Source organism: Epinephelus moara, chromosome 19, assembly GCF_006386435.1.
Source record: "Epinephelus moara isolate mb chromosome 19, YSFRI_EMoa_1.0, whole genome shotgun sequence".
NCBI lineage: Eukaryota > Metazoa > Chordata > Actinopteri > Perciformes > Serranidae > Epinephelus > Epinephelus moara.
Window position 1 is genome coordinate 7,238,796 of NC_065524.1, and position 19,552 is coordinate 7,258,347.

The 19,552-nt window shown below is 44.4% G+C and overlaps 1 protein-coding gene and 1 pseudogene across 1 annotated transcript; one reads left to right on the forward strand and one right to left on the reverse strand.

Moving 5' to 3' along the window:
* Window positions 1-1,806: 1,806 nt before the first annotated feature.
* Window positions 1,807-5,284, reverse strand: LOC126407121 (uncharacterized; annotated as a pseudogene).
* Window positions 5,285-14,554: 9,270 nt separating this feature from the next.
* On the forward strand, window positions 14,555-19,397 carry pex13 (peroxisomal biogenesis factor 13). The gene is made up of 4 exons (XM_050071734.1): window positions 14,555-14,889; window positions 16,023-16,729; window positions 16,859-16,981; window positions 18,380-19,397. Exons 1-4 carry the CDS (start codon window positions 14,816-14,818, stop codon window positions 18,739-18,741), a joined length of 1,266 nt encoding a protein of 421 aa, XP_049927691.1. The 5' UTR covers window positions 14,555-14,815; the 3' UTR covers window positions 18,742-19,397.
* Window positions 19,398-19,552: the final 155 nt, after the last annotated feature.

Sequence of the window (19,552 nt, forward strand, 5' to 3'; positions counted from 1 at the left end):
TGAGAGTGGTGAGACTAAATCAAAACAGTGAAGTAGAAGGCTGTAAAACCCAATGAACTGAAAATTGGTTGTGAGAATTCTCTATGGGTTTATTGTTCATTTTAAAACATTGAGTAGTGCAGCTTTAATTGTTTCCCCTTGTTTTTGGAGAAACAGGTTTTGTTCTTGTCAAAGTAATGTAACTGACTCGTAACATGGTGAAAACAATGGGTGGATTGGAGGACATACCAGTAACATCAGTTGGTCAGTAAAATGATTTGCTTTGTTAATCTGTAGCTGACATGATGGTAATGCACATAATGTTTGTTCCTGTAACGTGAGTTACTACATTGGCCTTTTGACAGAACATTGATATTTTGACATCTGAGGTAGACTGGCATAATGTCTTGACGTTTGACAGAGTTCACTTGAGATGTCACTGAAAGGGTTGTTGAGTCCAGAGGAAAACGGGAGTTACAGATGTAACTAAGGTTCTATAAATTCTGGATGACCGCCAGAGACGGTATGAAATACCTGGATAACCATCACGCGCATGCTCAGATCGAGACATAATACCAACAAAGTCACGTGACCTGGGTGACGCAAGCGACCTGATAAAGGAGGCAGGCACCCAGCGATCATCTCCTACAGAATCTTCTCGTCAAGATTCCGAGTGACAATGAACTCTGGCGGTCATCCAGAATTCATAGAACCTTAGTTACATCTGTAACTCCCGTTCTATTTCATTCTACCTGGATGACCTATACCAACAAAGTCATGAGGAATCCGCACTTACCGAGATTCAGTTGCAGACCGAAGGAACAGACAAGACAGCCGTTGCCACAGGGTGGGGAGCGGCCACATTAACTCTGTAGAAGCGGGCAAAGGTACAGGAAGAAGCCCACGCAGCTGCAGCACAGATGTCATTCAGCAGAACACCCTTCAAAGCAGCCCACGACGTGGAGACGCTCCTGGTCGAATGGCATCTCACTGGGGGGATCTGAAAGCCCCTGAGCCTGTATGCATGAGATATGGTATCAACAACCCAATGCGAGAGTCTCTGTTTAGACAAGGCACAGCCCTTCCTATGCCCTCCATGACAGACAAACAGAGCATCAGACTTACGAAAGCCAGCAGAAACCTCTATGTACTGTTTCAGAGCGCAAACAGGACAAAGAAAGGGGACATTAGGAGGTAGTTCCTCCATCCCTGATTCTGGGGCAAAAGCTGCCAAACTGATAGGTTGGTTAACATGAAAGGCAGAAAGTCTCTTAAGGAGGAAAGAGGGGTTGGGCCACATAGTGACCCCCAATCCATCAGAATTCCACCGCAAACAGTCACTGGCGACGGACAGGGCATGAAGCTCACCAACCCGTTTTGCAGATGCAACAGCGAGAAGAAAGGCAGTCTTGCAAGACAGCCATCTGAGGTCAGCATGTTCCAGGGGCTCAAATGGAGGAGAACACAAGGCTTCCAGGACAACAGGTAAATCCCATGAAGGCACCCGCACAGCATGTGGAGGCCGCAATCGGAGAGCACCTTTAAGAAACCTGCCCACCAGAGCATGTGACCCCACGGATCGACCATCCACAAAGGCATGTCGAGCAGAGATAGCAGCAACATACACCTTTATAGTTGAGGCAGAGAGCCCTTTGTCCAGCAACGTCTGCAGGTATTTGAGCAGTACAGGTACAGAGCAATGCTCTGGGTCCACATTCTGACTGCCACACCAAATAGAGAAGAGTTTCCACCTGTTGGCATACAGCAGCCTAGTCGAGGATGCTCGAGCACTGAGTATTGTCTGGACAACAGTCTGATCACAAAAATTCAGTAACGAGTCCGGCCCTTCAGGGGCCAGACATGCAACTGGAGGCTTTCCGGGTGAGGATGCCAAATGCTCCCCCCCAACTGCGACAGGAGATCCCGCCTCAGTGGGAGAGGCCAAGGCACACCGTTGAGAAGCCGACGGATAAGAGGAAACCATATCCTCCCGGGCCAGTAGGGAGCCACCAGCAGCACCGTGTGATTGCACCTGTCTATCCTGTGAAGTGTCAGCATGAGCAGTGGGATGGGAGGAAAGGCATACAGCAGGCGGTCCGGCCAGGAGTGTGCCAGGGCATCCTGCCCCAATGGGCTGGTCGGTTCTGAGAGAGAAAACCACAGCGGGCAGTGTGTTGACATCTCTGAGGCAAATAGGTCGACATCCGCTCTGCCGAACCTCTCCCATACCATCTGAACCACCGTGGGGTTCAGCCTCCACTCTCCCGGAGGGGGCCTTTGTCGAGAAAGCATGTCTGCAGCTGTGTTCTGTACACCCAGCAAATGCATTGCCCTGAGACTTGCAAGGCGAGGTGAGGCCCATTGAAGGAGCCTCTGAGCCTCCCGTAGGGAATGACTGGACCTGGTTCCCCCTTGGTGGTTCACATGATAAACTGTCGAAGTGTTGTCTGAACGAACTAAGACATGCCTCCCTTCCAAAAAGGGAAGGAAGTGCCTGAGGGCTAAGTGCACTGCACGCAGCTCCAACACATTTATGTGCTGGAGCCTCTGCTGAGGACTCCAGGTTCCCCTGACTGTCCTGTGGTTTCAAACAGCACCCCAACCCAAGAGGGAGGCGTCTGTCACCACTACTTCCCGCCGGGAAGGAAGAGAGCCCAAGGGAACACCGCTGGAGAGATAGGCCCTGCTTCTCCAGGGTTTGAGAGACCGGAGGCACTTGCCTGAGACCATCACCATCCTGCCTTGGTGCCTCCTGGGGTCGAGGCCCAAACCATTGACCCACACCTGTAGGGGGCGCAGTGAGAGGAGTCCCAGGGGGATGACAGTCGATGCGGCTGTTAATTTTCCCAGTAGCTGGAGAAATAGACCATATGTCAACCTTGTACCTTTCTGAACACGTGAGACAAGGTTGAGGATGTCGTCCACTCTCTGTGGGGAGGGAGAGGCCCTCATCATTACCGAGTCGAGGACGACCCCGATGAACACAACTCGCTGACTGGGAACTAAACAGCTCTTTGCAAAATTCACAGTAAGACCCAACTGGGTCACATGGGTCAAAAGACACGTTGTGTCGTGGATGGCCTGCTCGCGGGTCGCGGCGCATATGAGCCAGTCGTCCAAGTAAGGGAGAATACGAATGCCCTTGTTTTGCAGAGGCGAAAGTGCTGCCGCAATGCACCTGGTAAAGATCCAAGGGGCGAGTGAGAGCCCGAAGGGGAGCACACGGAACTGGTATGCCTGTCCCTCGAAAGCAAAACGAAGAAACTGCCTGTGGGGGGGTGCTACTGGCACATGAAAATAAGCATCCTGCAGATCGACACTTGTAAACCAGTCTCCCTCTGAGACCACCTGAAGAACATCCGCTGTGCGAAGCATATGAAAACGAAGAACCTTTATGAACTGGTTCAACTGTCTGAGATCGAGGATGGGGCGAAAGCCGCCGTCCTTCTTTGGAACAAGAAAATAAGTTCAATAGAACCCTCTCATTTGGTCCAAACTTTCTACACTCTCGATGGCGCCTTTCTCCAGAAGCACTGAAATCTCCCGCTTTAGAGCCAGAGACCTGAGGGGGTCCTTGACAACAGTCATTCTGACCCCGTTGAACTTGGGGGGTCGACGCCTGAACTGAATACTGTATCCCTTGGAAAGAGTTAACAACACCCAAGGGTCCGAAGTCAGGGCCTCCCACTGGCCTAGATGTTGTGGGGAGAAACGGCTGGCGCCTGGGTCTAGGTAGTCAGGTCCGACTCCCACGACCTTTGGGCGGCTTGGGGTGTCGGTCGGCAGGTGGTCCGTATCTGGGTGCCCTATCCTTAGGCGCCCGAAAGGCAGGCTGCTGAGGGGTCCTATGGAAACGGCCCTGCTGGAACGAGGGGCGGCCGGCTCTTGAGTCACCCTGAGCATTGGCTGCAGAGCGGGGAGCGCTAGTGTGCCTTGGTCTAGGCAATGGGGCCTGGCGTAAGTCAGCAAACTGTTGCTTAACTTTATTCACCTGTACACTGCGCTCTAAAGCCTGTTGGGCTGCAGGTCCAAACATCTGGCCTGGAATGACAGGTAGCGTGCGAAGTGTCTTTCTACATGCCTCTGACAATGGGGACTGGGCAAGCCACACTTGGCGCCGGGCCAAGGTCAAGGTGGACATCAGTCTCCCAAGCTCTCTGGTCATGAAAGCAAACGCCTGGAGTGAAGCATCACTGAGGCCCTGTGCCTGGGCATCTGCTCCAGCAGTCTGGAGAGTCGGGGATAGAGCCAGAACCAGGTGGGAAAGGGAGTTGCCAATAAGCCCCATCCGAGCCGCTATATCATAGCTCTTGGTAAGGAGGTCATGAGTGACCCTACACTGTGGGCGTGGACAACGAGCATCAGGTCTAAGGGCTTCATCCGGAGACACTATCTGAGAAGCGATGGAAGCATCAATGGCAGGCATCTGATCCAGACCATATTGGGCGGCATCCTTCATGGCAGCCAAAGCCCTGCAGCCACTCGGCAGGTGAAGGAAAGCCTTGGGGTCCGGCCAACACCTCTGAAGTTCAGTGAGGTATGGCTCAGAGGGTGGAACCCCGAAGGAAGATGGTTGAGGGGCATGTTTGAAAAAAGCATTAGAGGGAGCAGCCTCTACAGGGGCAGCATCCAACCCAAGCCGTGAGACGGACAATTGGACGGCCTGTTTCACTGTAGAAAGACTGGCCTCAGCATCCCTCAACGAGTCTGCACCCGATCCATGAGAGTCTGTCACGGAGGGAAGGGGGGACCCCCCCTCCAGTTCTTTCTGTCCCCTTGCGTCATCATCGGTAAAGAGATTCCCAGAGGCTGCAATAGATGGTGTGTCCTCGTCTGGCTGGCTAGCAACAAGGGGTGAGGAAGCTAGGCTATCATTCCCATCATAGCTCTGTGGTAGTTTTCCGAGTGGTGGCTCTGAAGCAGCAGTGCCAGCAGTAACTGAGGGACAACCAGGCTGCAGATTAAGAAGAAGGGCCTTAATCTGGGCAAACTCAGAGGCCAAAGTGTCCACTTTAAGGGCCAAAGGTTCAACACCCCTCCGTCTCTTCTTAGCGACGGAAGCATCATCCTGAGTGTGTCCGCGACGCTTGGGGCCGGGAGGATGGCTGTATGCAGGTGTCCCGGAAGGGGGTAACCCAGCCTCAGCAAAGCTACTATCAAATTTAACCAACCTCGCAGTCCTCTCTGCTAATGGCATGCAGGTGCAATTAATGCAAGCATTTTCAGTCAGCGCCTGCCTGAGGTGTTCAATGCCAAGGCACGAAGGGCATCTGTCATGGCCATCCTCTGGGCTGAGAGGAGCCATGCAGGAGATACAAACAGACAACATAGTCACAGAGGCTGTCAGTTGAGCGGGAACACTCGTACAATCCAACAAAAACCAGCAAGTGACGCCGAAAGGCGAGCGGTGTAGCAGCAGGGCGAGAAACACCCAGCTACAGCCAACCCAGCACCGTGTCACAGTAAAAGCACCGGCGACGTTGCAGCAGAGCGAGAGAACACTCGGCTATGAACTCCGTCAAACCAGCACCTGTAGCGCCGTAAAGCTGGAGATGTAGCAACAGAGCGAGAAACACTCGGCCACAAATAAGCTAACGATATATTGTTTGCTAAGCCCCAATACAGCCGCCAGAGAGGCGAAGCACCCCACGAGGGCAGTCAGTAGCAGGAAGGCTCCGGCTAGCAAATGCAGTAATCAACCCGGCTGAGCGGAGGCGCTTAGCGGGGATGAGGCACGCCCGCCGGCGATGAAAAACAAGCTACTTACCTGTCGCAGTCCGAGCTGTGGTCGGATATGCACGGCGGGGATGAGCGCCGGCTACGCAGCCTCTGGAGGACGAATTCGTAGCTCCAACCGGTGGTTTCGAGGCTACTGGCGTAGGCGGCAAGTTAATACAAACAACGACCTGTGCGCTAAGGCGAGAAGATGAAAAGGAGATGATCGCTGGGTGCCTGCCTCCTTTATCAGGTCGCTTGTGTCACCCAGGTCACGTGACTTTGTTGGTATTATGTCTCGATCTGAGCATGCGCGTGATGGTTATCCAGGTATTTCATACCGTCTCTGGCGGTCAGGAAGAATGAAATAGAACTACATGTAGTGCACGTAGTCTTTCCTCTCTGTAAGAGCAGCAGTCTAAAGTATACTTACTTATGTATGGTCACTACACTTTTATTCAACGACAATTCCTCTTCTTCATATAACACCTGAAGACCATCAATGACGATATAAAGCTTGTTTGGTGACAATGAAGACAACACAGACAAGTTCAAAATCAAGTGAGGGCAAATTAACATGTTAACATTTTAATTTTATCACATAAAGGGGGGCAACAAGTCTTCATGCTTCTGATGTGTTGATTTAGAAAATGAAAACAGACACAATGGCCTCTCTTGACCTTGGCAGCCACTTTGCATTAAAGGGCTTTTCAAACTACACTTATTGGCTCAGGGCTTCCCTTTTCAGATTTGTAACATGCATTTTAGCATGCCCCACGTTTAGCCCAGAACTAACAAATCACAATGATCTGGCTTATCTCTAAAACAACATCCAGGAGATGTTCACCCTGAGCTCCAATATTTAGGTGGTAATCATTTTACCCAGCATTTTCTCATCCAGAGTTATTAAGTGCACAGCTAGCACAGGGTTTGTAATGAAACAAAAGATTGCAACATCAAATCCAGTTTACTGGTAAATAATAAGAACCAAATGTTCTCAAATAGACAAAAATTAAGTAATTCTTCCACAGTCAGGATATTTCACTTCTGCAAGGAGCTGCATTAGAATTAGGTACAATACAGTGCAAACACTGCTTGAGTGTGTAGATGCACGTGCATGTATTGAGCCATGTTTGTCTTTATGTGCACACATAGAGAGAGAGTTTGTACTAGACGCTCAGTGCAGTGTGTCTCTCTCAGTATTTCCTAACCATGTCCTGGAAAAGGCAACCTAGACCTGTTTAGCCACCTATTTCCAGTAATGCCCCTCCTCTGCTGCTCTGTCTCCTCCCCCTCTCTCCCCTTCCTGTGAAGCTCACAAACCCTCTCTCACTGCAAATGGTTGCTGACGAAACTGGTATCCGGTCACACTTCACCTGAAGGAACGCGCCTTTATCTCACGTTACCATAGGGCAGACTTGTCATCGATGTATTCACCCGGTGCACTCACAGAGGTGTGTGCATCCTGTGCTGATAACATAAAGTTAGATTTTAATGGTATTTTCCACTTCCTGTTTGTATTTATTTACATCATCTTGTTGTTTTTTTTGGATAATAACATTACTTGTGTTTTAGCTGATGTCATTACATATTTATATAAAGTTTAGTGTCCATTTTATGGATATTTTTTCAAACAAGTTGAAAACAAATCTAACAATCTGAGATTTTATATGACTACATATTAATATGATTATCAATGTAAACATGAGGACGAGCATGTTTTTGTCTTATTGTATGCAGACTTCGTGCTCAGATGAGGGATTCTGGACCTCAAGCTTTTTATGATGTTTCTGTAACATACACCAGAATGAGGATAACACTGTATCTGCTACATGGAAGTTACTAAATTATTATTGTTTTTAAATTTGGCGGCAAAAGATGTCTTACCTTTATCACATTTCAATCTGCATACAGTATTCAATCTTTTTAGGAACAAAACAGATTCCCAGAGGTCGTCTCCTGAATCAACGCATGGACTGATGCCCAAATAATGTCATAAACACATATAGTCATATTTTCCACCTATAAGATCACTGAGTCAAAACCTCTCTATGAAAAATGCAGAGCAGTTATTACTTCCATTCTCTGAGAGCAATTTCCCTGATCCTACAATTTGCAAACTTCCTGCAGCACATTTTGATTATAGGTATTGTACCTTATGCGTAGCTAGAAAGGCTCCACATGCAAGACCTAACTCATGTTTCAGAGCAGGGAAAATCCCACGAAGCTTTGACTGCGTATGTTTGACCAGAGAAGCGTATAGGCCTACCTGTGTGTTCCAGAGTGTTCAACAGATTTATGTCATTGTTTTAAGAGATTTTAAAGATGAGGCAAGTGAGTAATCATACTCAGTGTTTATGCATGCTAATAAACTGCTGCTGTCATTTATTCAGCACTGATATACAGTGCCCCGCCAAGCCAAAACGCACTGACTCCATATTTCGCTGCAACTGAGTTGATTTTTGATTTCTGTTTTGTTGTATAAAATTATACGTTAATGCCATAAAAAAAGTATAATTTTATGGCAGAAAAAAAGCATGTAATATCTGCAAAGAATACAAGAGACTACATTTTTGAGCTTTCACTAGCGAGTTAATGCTAGATAGAGTGGAATCACAGCTAGCCTTTGCTAAAGCTAATTCGCTGTTTTTTTCTCCCAACATGTTTCCTATAATTGAAAAATAAATTTTGATGCTCCAGTGTCAGTAATTGAGTTTGTTATACTTCATATATAAAGTAGTAACATTTGCTAAATGTAATCAAAATAAGGAAAAAAGTAGGGGAGACCGGGAGCAGTGGTAACATCTTAAATTACACCAATCAGAAATGAGACGCATGAAAGTCATTATGCACATGGTCTGTGATGATCCCTCTCTGCCTGCCAAAGGACAAACTGATTTTTGAGGTATGAAAGTTGTTTTTTCATCTACAGCATTTTTCTCATACTGTCTTGATCTTTAATGTGAATCAATTTTAAATGTGTCTTGTTTTTATGACTCTTCTGTTGTCAAACATTTGATATATTTGTCAAATATTACCTACCTTGTTTCTAGCCAGCAGTGTAGCTTGTGTCACGGGTGGTTTGGTTGGGGTCAGTAATTACGCTGTGTTACAATTGACCCTGTGTTTTGTGTTCAGTTTAAATGTTTATGTAGCCCATACTTTACTTACTATATATTTTGTGGCATAGTCCAGTAGGTCAGTCAGCAGGCCAGTGTCTTTTGCCTCTCAGTCTGGGGACCCCGATTCAGTTCCTTTCAAAAGCCAATTTCTAAAGCTTTTAAAATCTTCAGTGTAGCTCTTCAATTTAACTTCCTGTCTTCATATTGCCATATTGGCTGAAAAACAATGTACTTTTCAACTATTATTTTTGGTTGGTAGTATTAGCCAAGACACCCAGATTCAAAACCTGGTTTGAGCTTTTTAATACATCATACATTTTATAAGGACATTTGTAACATCTCACATTGCACCAATCAGAAACAAGGCAGAACTATGGAACTCTGCATATGCTCTGTGGTAAGGTAAATTGAGATTACTTTATTTGTACCCATAAGCAGATTTGGTTTGCAGTAAAAGACAAGGCATCATTCTTGACACCCATTTTACACTCAACACTGTGGTGACCCCTCTCTGTCTGCTAACAGACAAACGGATGTGTCATACTTGAGATGATTATTTATGCTGTTTATATTTAAGTTGATGAAGTTTACACTTGTCGTAAATAAAATTGACTTGACTTGACATTTATTTGAAGGTGATAAAAGTGTTGTTACATCTACCTCCATATGCCGTTACAGTCGTCCCTGCATGTGGAGGCAGATGCAACATTTGATTTCTAGTGTTTCAATCAATATTATGACTTTAACATTACTAGTACAAACAATTGGTGACTGTCAAAAAGAACACAGATACATCAAAATTGTATCCAAATAGCTAAAGAGGTTTTTTTTTTACTAATGACATCACAACCAAAAAATGTTACATTTGCCCCCAGTCACCCCTAACACCAGATAAACAAACTTTGTTAAAAGCTAACTAGCCTAGCCTATGTGCTTTTCAGACTGTCCAAACATAGATTGTCCAAAGATAGAGTACAATATCAAATTTCATCCTAATATAATCATCCTAAAATGGTAAAAAATGAACGGTTTACAACTTGCATAACAGTTACACACTGGATGTGTAACCTTTAAATTTCAGACACATTTTTCCTCAACCTCTCGGTTTCTGTCTGCCTTTTTACACCACAGAATGCAGAACTTCATAACACTGCCTTTAAGTTCTTAATGACATATACTACAGTTTTGCCTTGTCAGTTACAGTATTTCCTTTTTTTCATAAGCAGCCACACAATCATGTCAACACACTGTGGTGCACACAGGTGTGAAACACACACATGCTTTGACTGAGCTCTGTATGTTCCACCAGAATTTTCTGTCGACACTTCCACTTTTGTGTAAGCCTCCATCTTCTCCTCTGCCATGCATAAGTTACCCTGTGATATACACACGTATGCAACACAAAGAGAGCACGCACACACACTGAGCAAGGAGGAACCAGTGTTTGTGAAAAGTACCCACATCACTTTCAGGCCAGTCCAGCGTGCAGCCCGTCAAAAATACACCATATAACCAGTTAGGAAGACTGGAATTTCAGAGCGAGTAAAGGAATGCTGCGCTTGGGTGAAGTCATAGGTCTGGTTGGACCAGTCAGCTAAATCTGTACTGAGGAACAGAAACTTAGCAGGTGGAGAGTATCAGGGACAGCTAAGGGATTCTTTGAACTGTTTTATGGTGTCAAACAAGCTTTTATGATTACCGCCTATTGTGCTTGTATAAAAGCAGGAATATACAAGGCAAGTTTGTGGCTGCCCCAGCAAATATTTTTCGATAACTTAAAGACAGTGCTGGGACAATGACCTCCAGTATTTCTGGAAAGAGGCTATGTTTCTTTTGTTGCATCAGTATTTTAGTGATTCTGTGATTTCAGGAGCACATCAAGTGTTTCAAGGAATAGTTAAAGGAACAGGAATAGTTCAGCGTTTTGGGAATTATGCTCATTTGCTTTCCTTTTGTAAATTAGATTCAAGATTGGCTCCACTTCAGTTTGTGTGTGGACTAAACAAATTAGACATAATATGCTAATTCGTGAGCATTAGGGCTGTTAAGCATATTTGGACACAGCTGTTCTCCCCCATCCACAATCTTTATGCTAAGCTAAGCTAACTCGCTCCTGGCTGTAATGGACAGACCTTAGATTGTTTAAAATAATGAACATAGCTGAGTTGACATCACCCATTGGTTTGTTTACACCTGTTCTGAACATGGATGTTTAAAGACACCTGAAGCATTGGAGGTGGGGGCCCCATTCATTCCCATGAAAGTTGCTTAATAGGGCACAAAGCCAAAAACACTCAGTTTCGGTGGTATGAGATTACCCTTATCTTCCACTCATGGGGCCCATAGAGAGAAAAATGTACCCACTGATTTACAGACCTCTCTTTCCCAATGTAAATCTATAGCCCCTTTTTCACTGCCTTTTAAAGGCAGGAATTTCACTGCTCTTCTGTATAAAAGGTACAATTACAGCCAGCATTGGAGGCAGTTACAGAGCCGAAATGATGTCTGTGTAAACAGGACAGCTGGCAGGACGGGATCACGGGCAACACAGATGTGAGGTTTTGACAATGTGTTATGCTTGCAACCCACTGTGGAAATTTTGAACATGAACTGATATCAGTTAGCAGCTAACTCAACAAAGAACTACAGTTGAAAATGTCCGCAAATAAGGAAAACAATGCGGTCTAGGAGCTCCTTTCCCTTGGAGCAAAGGATAATATCAGCCACCATATAACAGGCACGGTTAATTGATTATTTTTGCAATGTTTTGCCATTGTTATTGTTTATTAAGAACTGCCAATGCATATGTTATATGTCACACCAGAGGCTGACGCTGTTGTGTTACGCGTGATGCCTGTCAGGCCTCTTGATTCCATGATGCAGGTATGCAATCTAAAATTACACACTGGAGTGGACTAATGGTGCGCAAAAAGGGCTTATGAGAAAAAGCATTTCCGGGGCCCAATTAGCCTGAGTGTCAGACTGAAGCTCCCAGAACCTTCATTCTGACATTGCCTCCATTGAAGGCAATTTACAAGGGGGAGGGAATTTGATTTTTCCCTAACCAATCAGTAGAGATCAACGACTCACCCAGAATCTGACATCATTAGTATCCATGCCTCAGGGGTGCCGAAAACAAGCGAGCATTGCCCGTTTAAAATGTCTCCGTCGTCGTGCACGCCCAGCTGCATCGCCGTTAAATCCAGTTTAGCAGCTTCCTTAATTTGGTCCTCCATTAACGCGAGTAGTGGCAAAATACCTCGATAGCATCATTAATGTGGTCTGTCGGATCTGTAGCGGTCGCCATTGTTGCTATCCTCACCAGTTACCCACCAGCGTACAGCTTAACATCAGCGTGGCGCTGATTGGCTAATCGCTAGACCCGCCCCCACCCCCAGCGTTCATTGGTCCGTCCATCGTTGGGACGAGATAAATCGCAAATTCATTGCAGTATGCCAGACCAGAGATGCAAGCCTACTCAGTTGAGTGGGCGGGGTCTATGGTCTGGAAGCAGGCTAGGGCCCAATGGCATCGCCTGACGGACTTAGATGGTGTAATTCCACTTTTGGCCACTATGTAAAATTAGCCTCAGAGTTCAGCGCTGTTCCTGGAGGCTTGTTTTGAAGCCTGAGTTTGGCATTTTGGCTAAAGCTACGTATCACAGACAGTCTGTCACTCAAGTAGCCCCACCCTTAAATATGTGTAACTTTAAACCTTACTAAAATGGAAACGGGTGAGTAATATAAAAATTCAGCCCTGTACAGTTGTCATGAACATCGAAATTAGCTATAGAGACCAAAGCCATTTTTCGTAACAGTCAGTAAACTTGTTTATTACTGCTGTAACGTTGGGCACTTTAACATGGGGGTCTACAGGGATTGACTCATTTCTGGAACCAGACTCAAGTGGATGTTAGAGGAACTGCAGTTTTAGCTGTTCTGCGTTGGCTTCATTTTTTAGCCCTGGAGTTTGTTGCTTGGGATGTTTGAGTTCGATCAGTCTCCTTTTTAAAACTCTCGCCAACAATCCAAAGCATCTATTAGCAATGAGCAGTTAAACTGAAGTGTGATATACTCTTCTCAGATTTCATTTCAATAGTTCATGAATGGGAGCAAAACTCCTGCAGCCAGGTTCCAAAATCTGTTGGAAAAGTCTTAAACCAGATGAGGGGAGAGTGCAACATATTTACATCCAGCAATTGCATATGGGTGTTATGTTTTAGTGTCCTCATACTTTAGATCATGTTATGTGTTTCTAAAGCTCATCCTATAGATAGACTTAAATGTAACAATCCGTTTTTGTGTTTGACCTTCCTATATCACCACAGTACAAAAGGTCACATGCGCTTTGCACGGAAACCCTAATACCAGGACCATCATCAGCTCAAGCATCTTCCCACGCACATCGACATCACAGGCCGACACTTTGGATTCCCACCTTTCGCCCGGGATCCTATCACGGTCGTGTCACAAATGGCAGCCTCACTCACACACCTACATTGTGGCGACACACAGGCATCTACTGTCGTCCTACCCCTGGTGAATCTACTGTGACAGTTCTGCACATGCTCCCCCCCCACACAACACTTGACATCACAGGGCTCCCTCCAGAAACCACAGCATACACCTCTGCACCCACTGCTTGTGCTCTACAGCAGCTTTCCTCACACTTTCAGCAGTGTAGTCACAAGCCACCTCCTCCCAAGACTTACTACAGGGTTAACTGCACAACACTTGGTGTGATGCTGAGAGCCAGTGAAAGCTCAAAGGGGAATCCATCGACAAACAAAATTCAAGCATGCCATATAAATCTAATCTCTGAGCTGCTATGTCAGCAGTAAGAGGATACTGATGCAGGAAATAGTGATAGTGCTAAATGTGACAAACTAATGCCACCACAGTTTGCTAGATTTATAAAAAATTCTACTTTGCAGTCAAGTCTCCATCAAATGTCAAGGTCTGACAGGATGAAATAATAGATCTATGTACGATAGGTGTGAATAACATATTTCTTTTATAGACATGGATTTTCAGAAAATAAAAAGCAACTGTTCTTAGCACCTTACAGTCGAGTGTTAAAAGAACCAGCACTTTCTTCTCATGAAGGGGCATTCGTCTGAGGACAGCAGGCTTTTGTATCATGTTCACTCTGCTCACATTTCATATCTGAACTTCCTAGTGCAGGGTGAGCGGGTATACACAATGAATTCCAAACCACAGAGAAGTGTTAATGTTTGTCTTGAACCAAATTTAGTAGGAATTTTAAATGACTGTTGTAAATGTTAGTAAAACACTAACTAATGTTTTCTGTTTAACCAGAGTTTATAACAGAGGAGGGATATCCCCTTTTCTCTGCAACATTGTGGGTTATAGGCGTCTAACAAGAAGGTCTTCTTTTCTGATGAGTCACAGCACCACCTGCTGGACAGAAAGGAAAAGTGCATCTAATAGTTTAAAAATTCAGGATATACTAATCGAGTGTGGGAAACATCCTGGATTGTTAATGGATTTTAGAGCTAATTTAAGCAGCGACGAATAAGAAGAAATAAAGAAATAAATCATAGTAACTGCTAAAAGTATTCAGGTCTTTAGACAGATTCGGATATATTTCGTTGTATTAACTAAATCTATCTTCTATCAGTTATTTTAGTCTGATCACAAAATGTATACCAGCACAGTTGGTGCCTTTAGGAGGTGTCGGGAATATTTCAATTACTCCTTTGGATACTCGAAATTCATTTATGTCTGCTTGGAGATTGATGGAAATCGTGCCAGAGTATCTCAGGACAGGAGACAGTCTTATACGCTTTATACATCCAATATTGTTTAACATCAAATATAGTCATTTGAGGGCTAGTGAATCCGACATTACACACAAGTCACGATAAAAAAAATAGGAAATAACGAGTAGAACCTGAAGGCATCAGGAGTCAGGGGGGACAGGGTCCGGAGCAGAGTTCGCATTATTTTTTTACACTTTTTGTGGACATTCATTTTGCGATGGATCCACAGCCTCCACCAAAACCATGGGAAAGGCGGATTCCAGGGGCATTGAGTGCACCTGTAAATTACAGGTAAACAAGCTACGTTAGCCGCGTTAGCTAGCTGTTATCGCAAGACCTGTTTTGTGTTTTTTGATAGCAGCGGGCCACTGTTGTTGGTAGCTAGCGTTAGCTTACGCTAAGATTGTTGCACAAGCTGGGTGATATCGACCCAAACAGTGGAGACTTTGACATATTGGTATAAATCATCGAACTATTAACTAACGCACACTTGTCATGATGTTTTACCGACTACAGCCATTTAGAGAAAGTAAAAGCTGGGCTAAAGGCTAACCAGCTAATGTAGCTAGGCGAAATGAGGCCCTGTCATGTGTCGCCTTCAGGTGTAATTTACAGTGTCACTCGTTGGGCTCCCTATACAACAGGTAGCAGTAGCTTAATGGTGAATGTAAAAACAACTCAAAGCATTAACTAAAATCCTGCAGTATTTTTGAAGTGCCCCTCTCTACATTGGGTAGTTTACGATACTAGGGAGACGTTATGTTAAAACTGTCTCTTTCTCGCCGACTTTGCTGTTGACAACAACAGAAATTGAGCACCAACGTTATTCAGTCGAGGACACATGACTGTTTGCAATTAGCAATCTCATACCAATAACTATCTGACCACCTTCGAGAAATGAAATCATCAATGTTAAAAGTTGTTCAAGCAAATTCAAAGGGTTGTCTTTGGGTTGCAGCGGTATACTATCATGTAAAAATGGACGGTTATCATACCGTGTACAGTTACTTATTTACGGTATTGACGAACATGCAAGAGGAAGTTTTTTTGCACATACTTCCTCTTTTAAAAATGTTTCAAGTTTCAATAATAGTAATAAAATGATTGTTCAGCCAAAAAACCCTCTTTTGTTTTCATTTCTGATGATTCATTGTAACTGATGATAATAAATCTGTAATATCGTGATACAGTGAAACCATATTTTCTGAGACTGTTATTATACCATGACAATCTCACGCCTATGCATGGCTTGAAACGTTGTAGTAATTACACACAATCATTAACTAATGCCTTCTGTAGTTTTAAATAAGCATCAGGCCCTTGGATAATTAAAATCTTACTCCCTTGTATCATGAAAAAAGTGCCCTTAAAAAACATTAAAGCCGTTCTAAACCGTGTCTTGTCTTGATCTTCTCTTTAAACAGATCTGCAAACTTTGGACCCATTACAGGCCCCTCTACTCCTGCAGGTCCTCCTGTTCTTACCAGGATGGTTCCCCCAGTGCCTCCTCGTCCCGTCCAGCAGGCCTACCGTCCATCCTACAGCTCTTTCAACTCCTCTTACAGCCCCTATGGGAGCTCCATGTATGGGGGCTATAGCCCCTACAGCTATGGTGGTGGCTACGGATTGGGAGGGTACAGCCGCCTCTCCCACACAGAAGAGGTTGCCCCCAGCCGGTTTGTGCAACAGGCGGAGGAGAGCAGTCGTGGTGCCTTCCAGTCCATCGAGAGCATTGTCCAGGCTTTTGCCTCAGTCAGTATGATGCTGGACGCCACCTTCTCAGCTGTGTATAACAGTTTTCGTGCTGTGCTGGATGTAGCCAACCACCTTACACGGCTGCGTTCGCACCTCACCAGAGTTTTGTCAGCCTTTGCTCTGGTGCGCACCCTGCGTTACCTCTACCGACGATTACAGAGGCTGCTGGGGAGAAGGTCAGATGCTGAGGTTGACGACTTGTGGGCAGACAGTGCAAGTGATGCCCTGGCTACAAGTGCATCTAGAGGGGATGGAGTAGGGATGGAGGGTCCATCCGTGAAGTCCTGGCCAATCTTTTTGTTTTTCGCTGTAGTGCTGGGGGGACCTTATCTTATCTGGAAACTGCTGAGCTCCAGCTCTGGCTCTGAAGAAAATGGTGAGACTTACATTCTAGGTTTTAAACTTCCACATTTTAATACACATCACTTCTTAAGTTCCTGTATTGGTGTATGTAGCCTGTCTTATAATTTTAACAATTAAAGCTGTTTTATGTTTCTTTACTCAGCTACTAACTGGGCCAGCGGTGAGGATGACCATGTAGTGGCCAGAGCAGAGTATGACTTTTCAGCTGCGTCTGAGGAGGAGATTTCTATGCGGGCTGGAGACATGCTCAACCTTGCTCCTAAAGGTGAGAGCTCTTTGATGCCTGCTGGACATTATACTCTGTCTTTACATTCATCTCACACAAAAAGTTGTTTAAATCATCTAGGCATACTAGACCATTGTGGTAGGACAGATTGTACCAAATGTCTGGGTTTTTTTTCCTTTTTTTTCATTTATATTTTAAGTTTCTGTTTAGGTTTTCAAATAAAGCTTTGAATGTTTGGTGTCATATTTTATGACGTCATAAGCAACCCTTTTTAACTGGTTATACATAGTGTGTGTGCATTTGCTTGTGCGTACAAGACAAATAATCTATGTCTGACTCCTTCAATAATTTTCAAGAAAATCTGAAGTATTGGGGCGTCGGTGGCTTAGTGGGTAAAGCAGGCGCCCCATGTACAAGGCTGTTGCCGCAGCGGCCCGGGTTCAAGTCTGGCCTGTGGCCCTTTGCTGCATGTCATCCCCCCTCTCTCTCTCCCCCCTTCAAACTTACCTGTCCTGTCCATTAAAGGCAAAATGCACTAAAAAATATCTTTAAAAAAAAAAAGAAAAGAAAATCTGAAGTATTGAAAATGGTTGAAAATGAGAACAAGCAAATCCCACTGTCCCCAACGAAGTACATGGGCTAAAAGGTGTATTTTGAAAAGCTTATAATTAACATACATCTTTAAAATCTTAATTTAATGTAGTTCAGGAATTAATTAATTAATTAATAAAAAAACATCATCACTTATCTCCCTTACTGCCCAAAAATATGTTTGCTCTATGGTGTTTCCCCTGCTTATTTCCAAAAAGGAAAGAAGTTGTGTTCTGTTTGTTTCACCCCCATGTGTGTTACATCACTAGAAAGCTCAGGATGTGCTTTTCACAATACATTAGGACTCAACTAGACTGCATGCACGATGTTTGAAATAAAGGCCACAGCATTGTGTCCTTCACGGAGACAAAATTGAATTGCCTGGTTTCAAAAGGCAAACTGATTTTTGCATCAATGCATGAAGTTCCTTGATTTGGTTTCTCATTTGGTTAAATCACCCACAGCCAGTTTCTCAGTTGATTTTCCAGACAATGTATTATTTCACTATATATATGTATGTCAAAACATAGAATTACATACATGCGTATGCAATAATAGTGGATTTAATCCATATCAGGAAGAAGTGGGTTCCACATGAACATTACGAGTGAAATTACAGCTCTTGTTTTCCTGTCTATGTGGTACTGTAAAAGTTTATCTTTTGAGTGAAGCTCCTCAAACAAAATGTCAATAATGAAAGAGAATGTCCTGCTTTCGAAGAAATACAACAGTGTTTTTTTTGTTGTTGTTGTTGTTGTTGTTGTTGTTTTGACATTTGAGATTGTAATTGCTTCCGCTATGTTGATGACCTCAAATAGTGACCTTTTATTCTCCACCTGTGTTTAGAGCAACAGCCCAGAGTGCGTGGCTGGCTGCTGGCCAGCTTGGATGGTCAGACCACAGGACTTGTCCCAGCCAACTACGTCAAAGTCTTGGGCAAGAGGAGGGGCTTTAAGCACGCAGAGATGGAGAGGCTCGCTCAGGTCCAGCAAGAGAACACACAGGCCTCCCAGACAGCCCTTGCTGCACACCCACAGACAAATCCTGCCCAAGGCTTCACCCCAGGCGTCGTTTCCACCTCAGCTTCATCAGAGGAGCTGTTAGAGTCAGTTTACAGAGAAACACCAGCTTCCTTCAGTCTGGGAACATCCCACACCAGTATGCCCTCCAGCACAGTGCTAAACATCCCTGAGAAGACTGACCTGTGATGTTTGTGCATGTATGCATCTCTCTGTATGCAAGTGTATGTGTGTTCATAACATTGGTTGGTTCAGTCAGTACTTGCTTGCAGTGTTAAACGCTGAGACCTGACTAATAATCAGCTGACGGTAGATGTTTGGGAAAACACCATAGACCTCTTAAGAATTGCTCAAAGTAGTTCCTCGGCTCATCTATAATGATTCAGATCGTCGGACATAGTCTGGACCCTCTGATAAGGTTATCGGACAAAAATGGTTTTCATTCATAGGTTGTTCTGTTTATTGTGTGTCAAATTAGGAGGATATTTTGTATTCTCTAAGTATGGTACACAGCTGTTCTCAATCATGTCTGATTTAAGATGTAATATCTTGAGATTATTTACAGTTAGGTGTTGAAGTTGATGAGGTGCACTGATACATCTGTATACTGACAGTGTAAGGACAAAGCCAGTGGATTTTGTTTAATAACATAATGTCATGTTTTTTGCCCTCATTGTAGGCTGCTTGGTTCTCTGCTTTGTGTTCCTTGTGAAGCAAATGTGATGGGATTCATTCAGAATGAGTAGGGGCCCATTTTGCACATCTTCAGCTGTTTGTTTGTCACAGAAAGTAATTTTGTAAATATTTAATATAATTATTTTGAAAATAAATATTTTTAAAAACCATGTTGTGTCCATTGTTATATACCTTTATTAAGTTAATAAGAGGGGAAAGGTGGCTCTTACAAAGGTTAACTAAGAGCAAAGAGAGGTAACTAAAAGCCAGCCTAATGGCCAATACAGCTCATTTAGTTTAGTTTTATTTTTTATTGTATTAATAT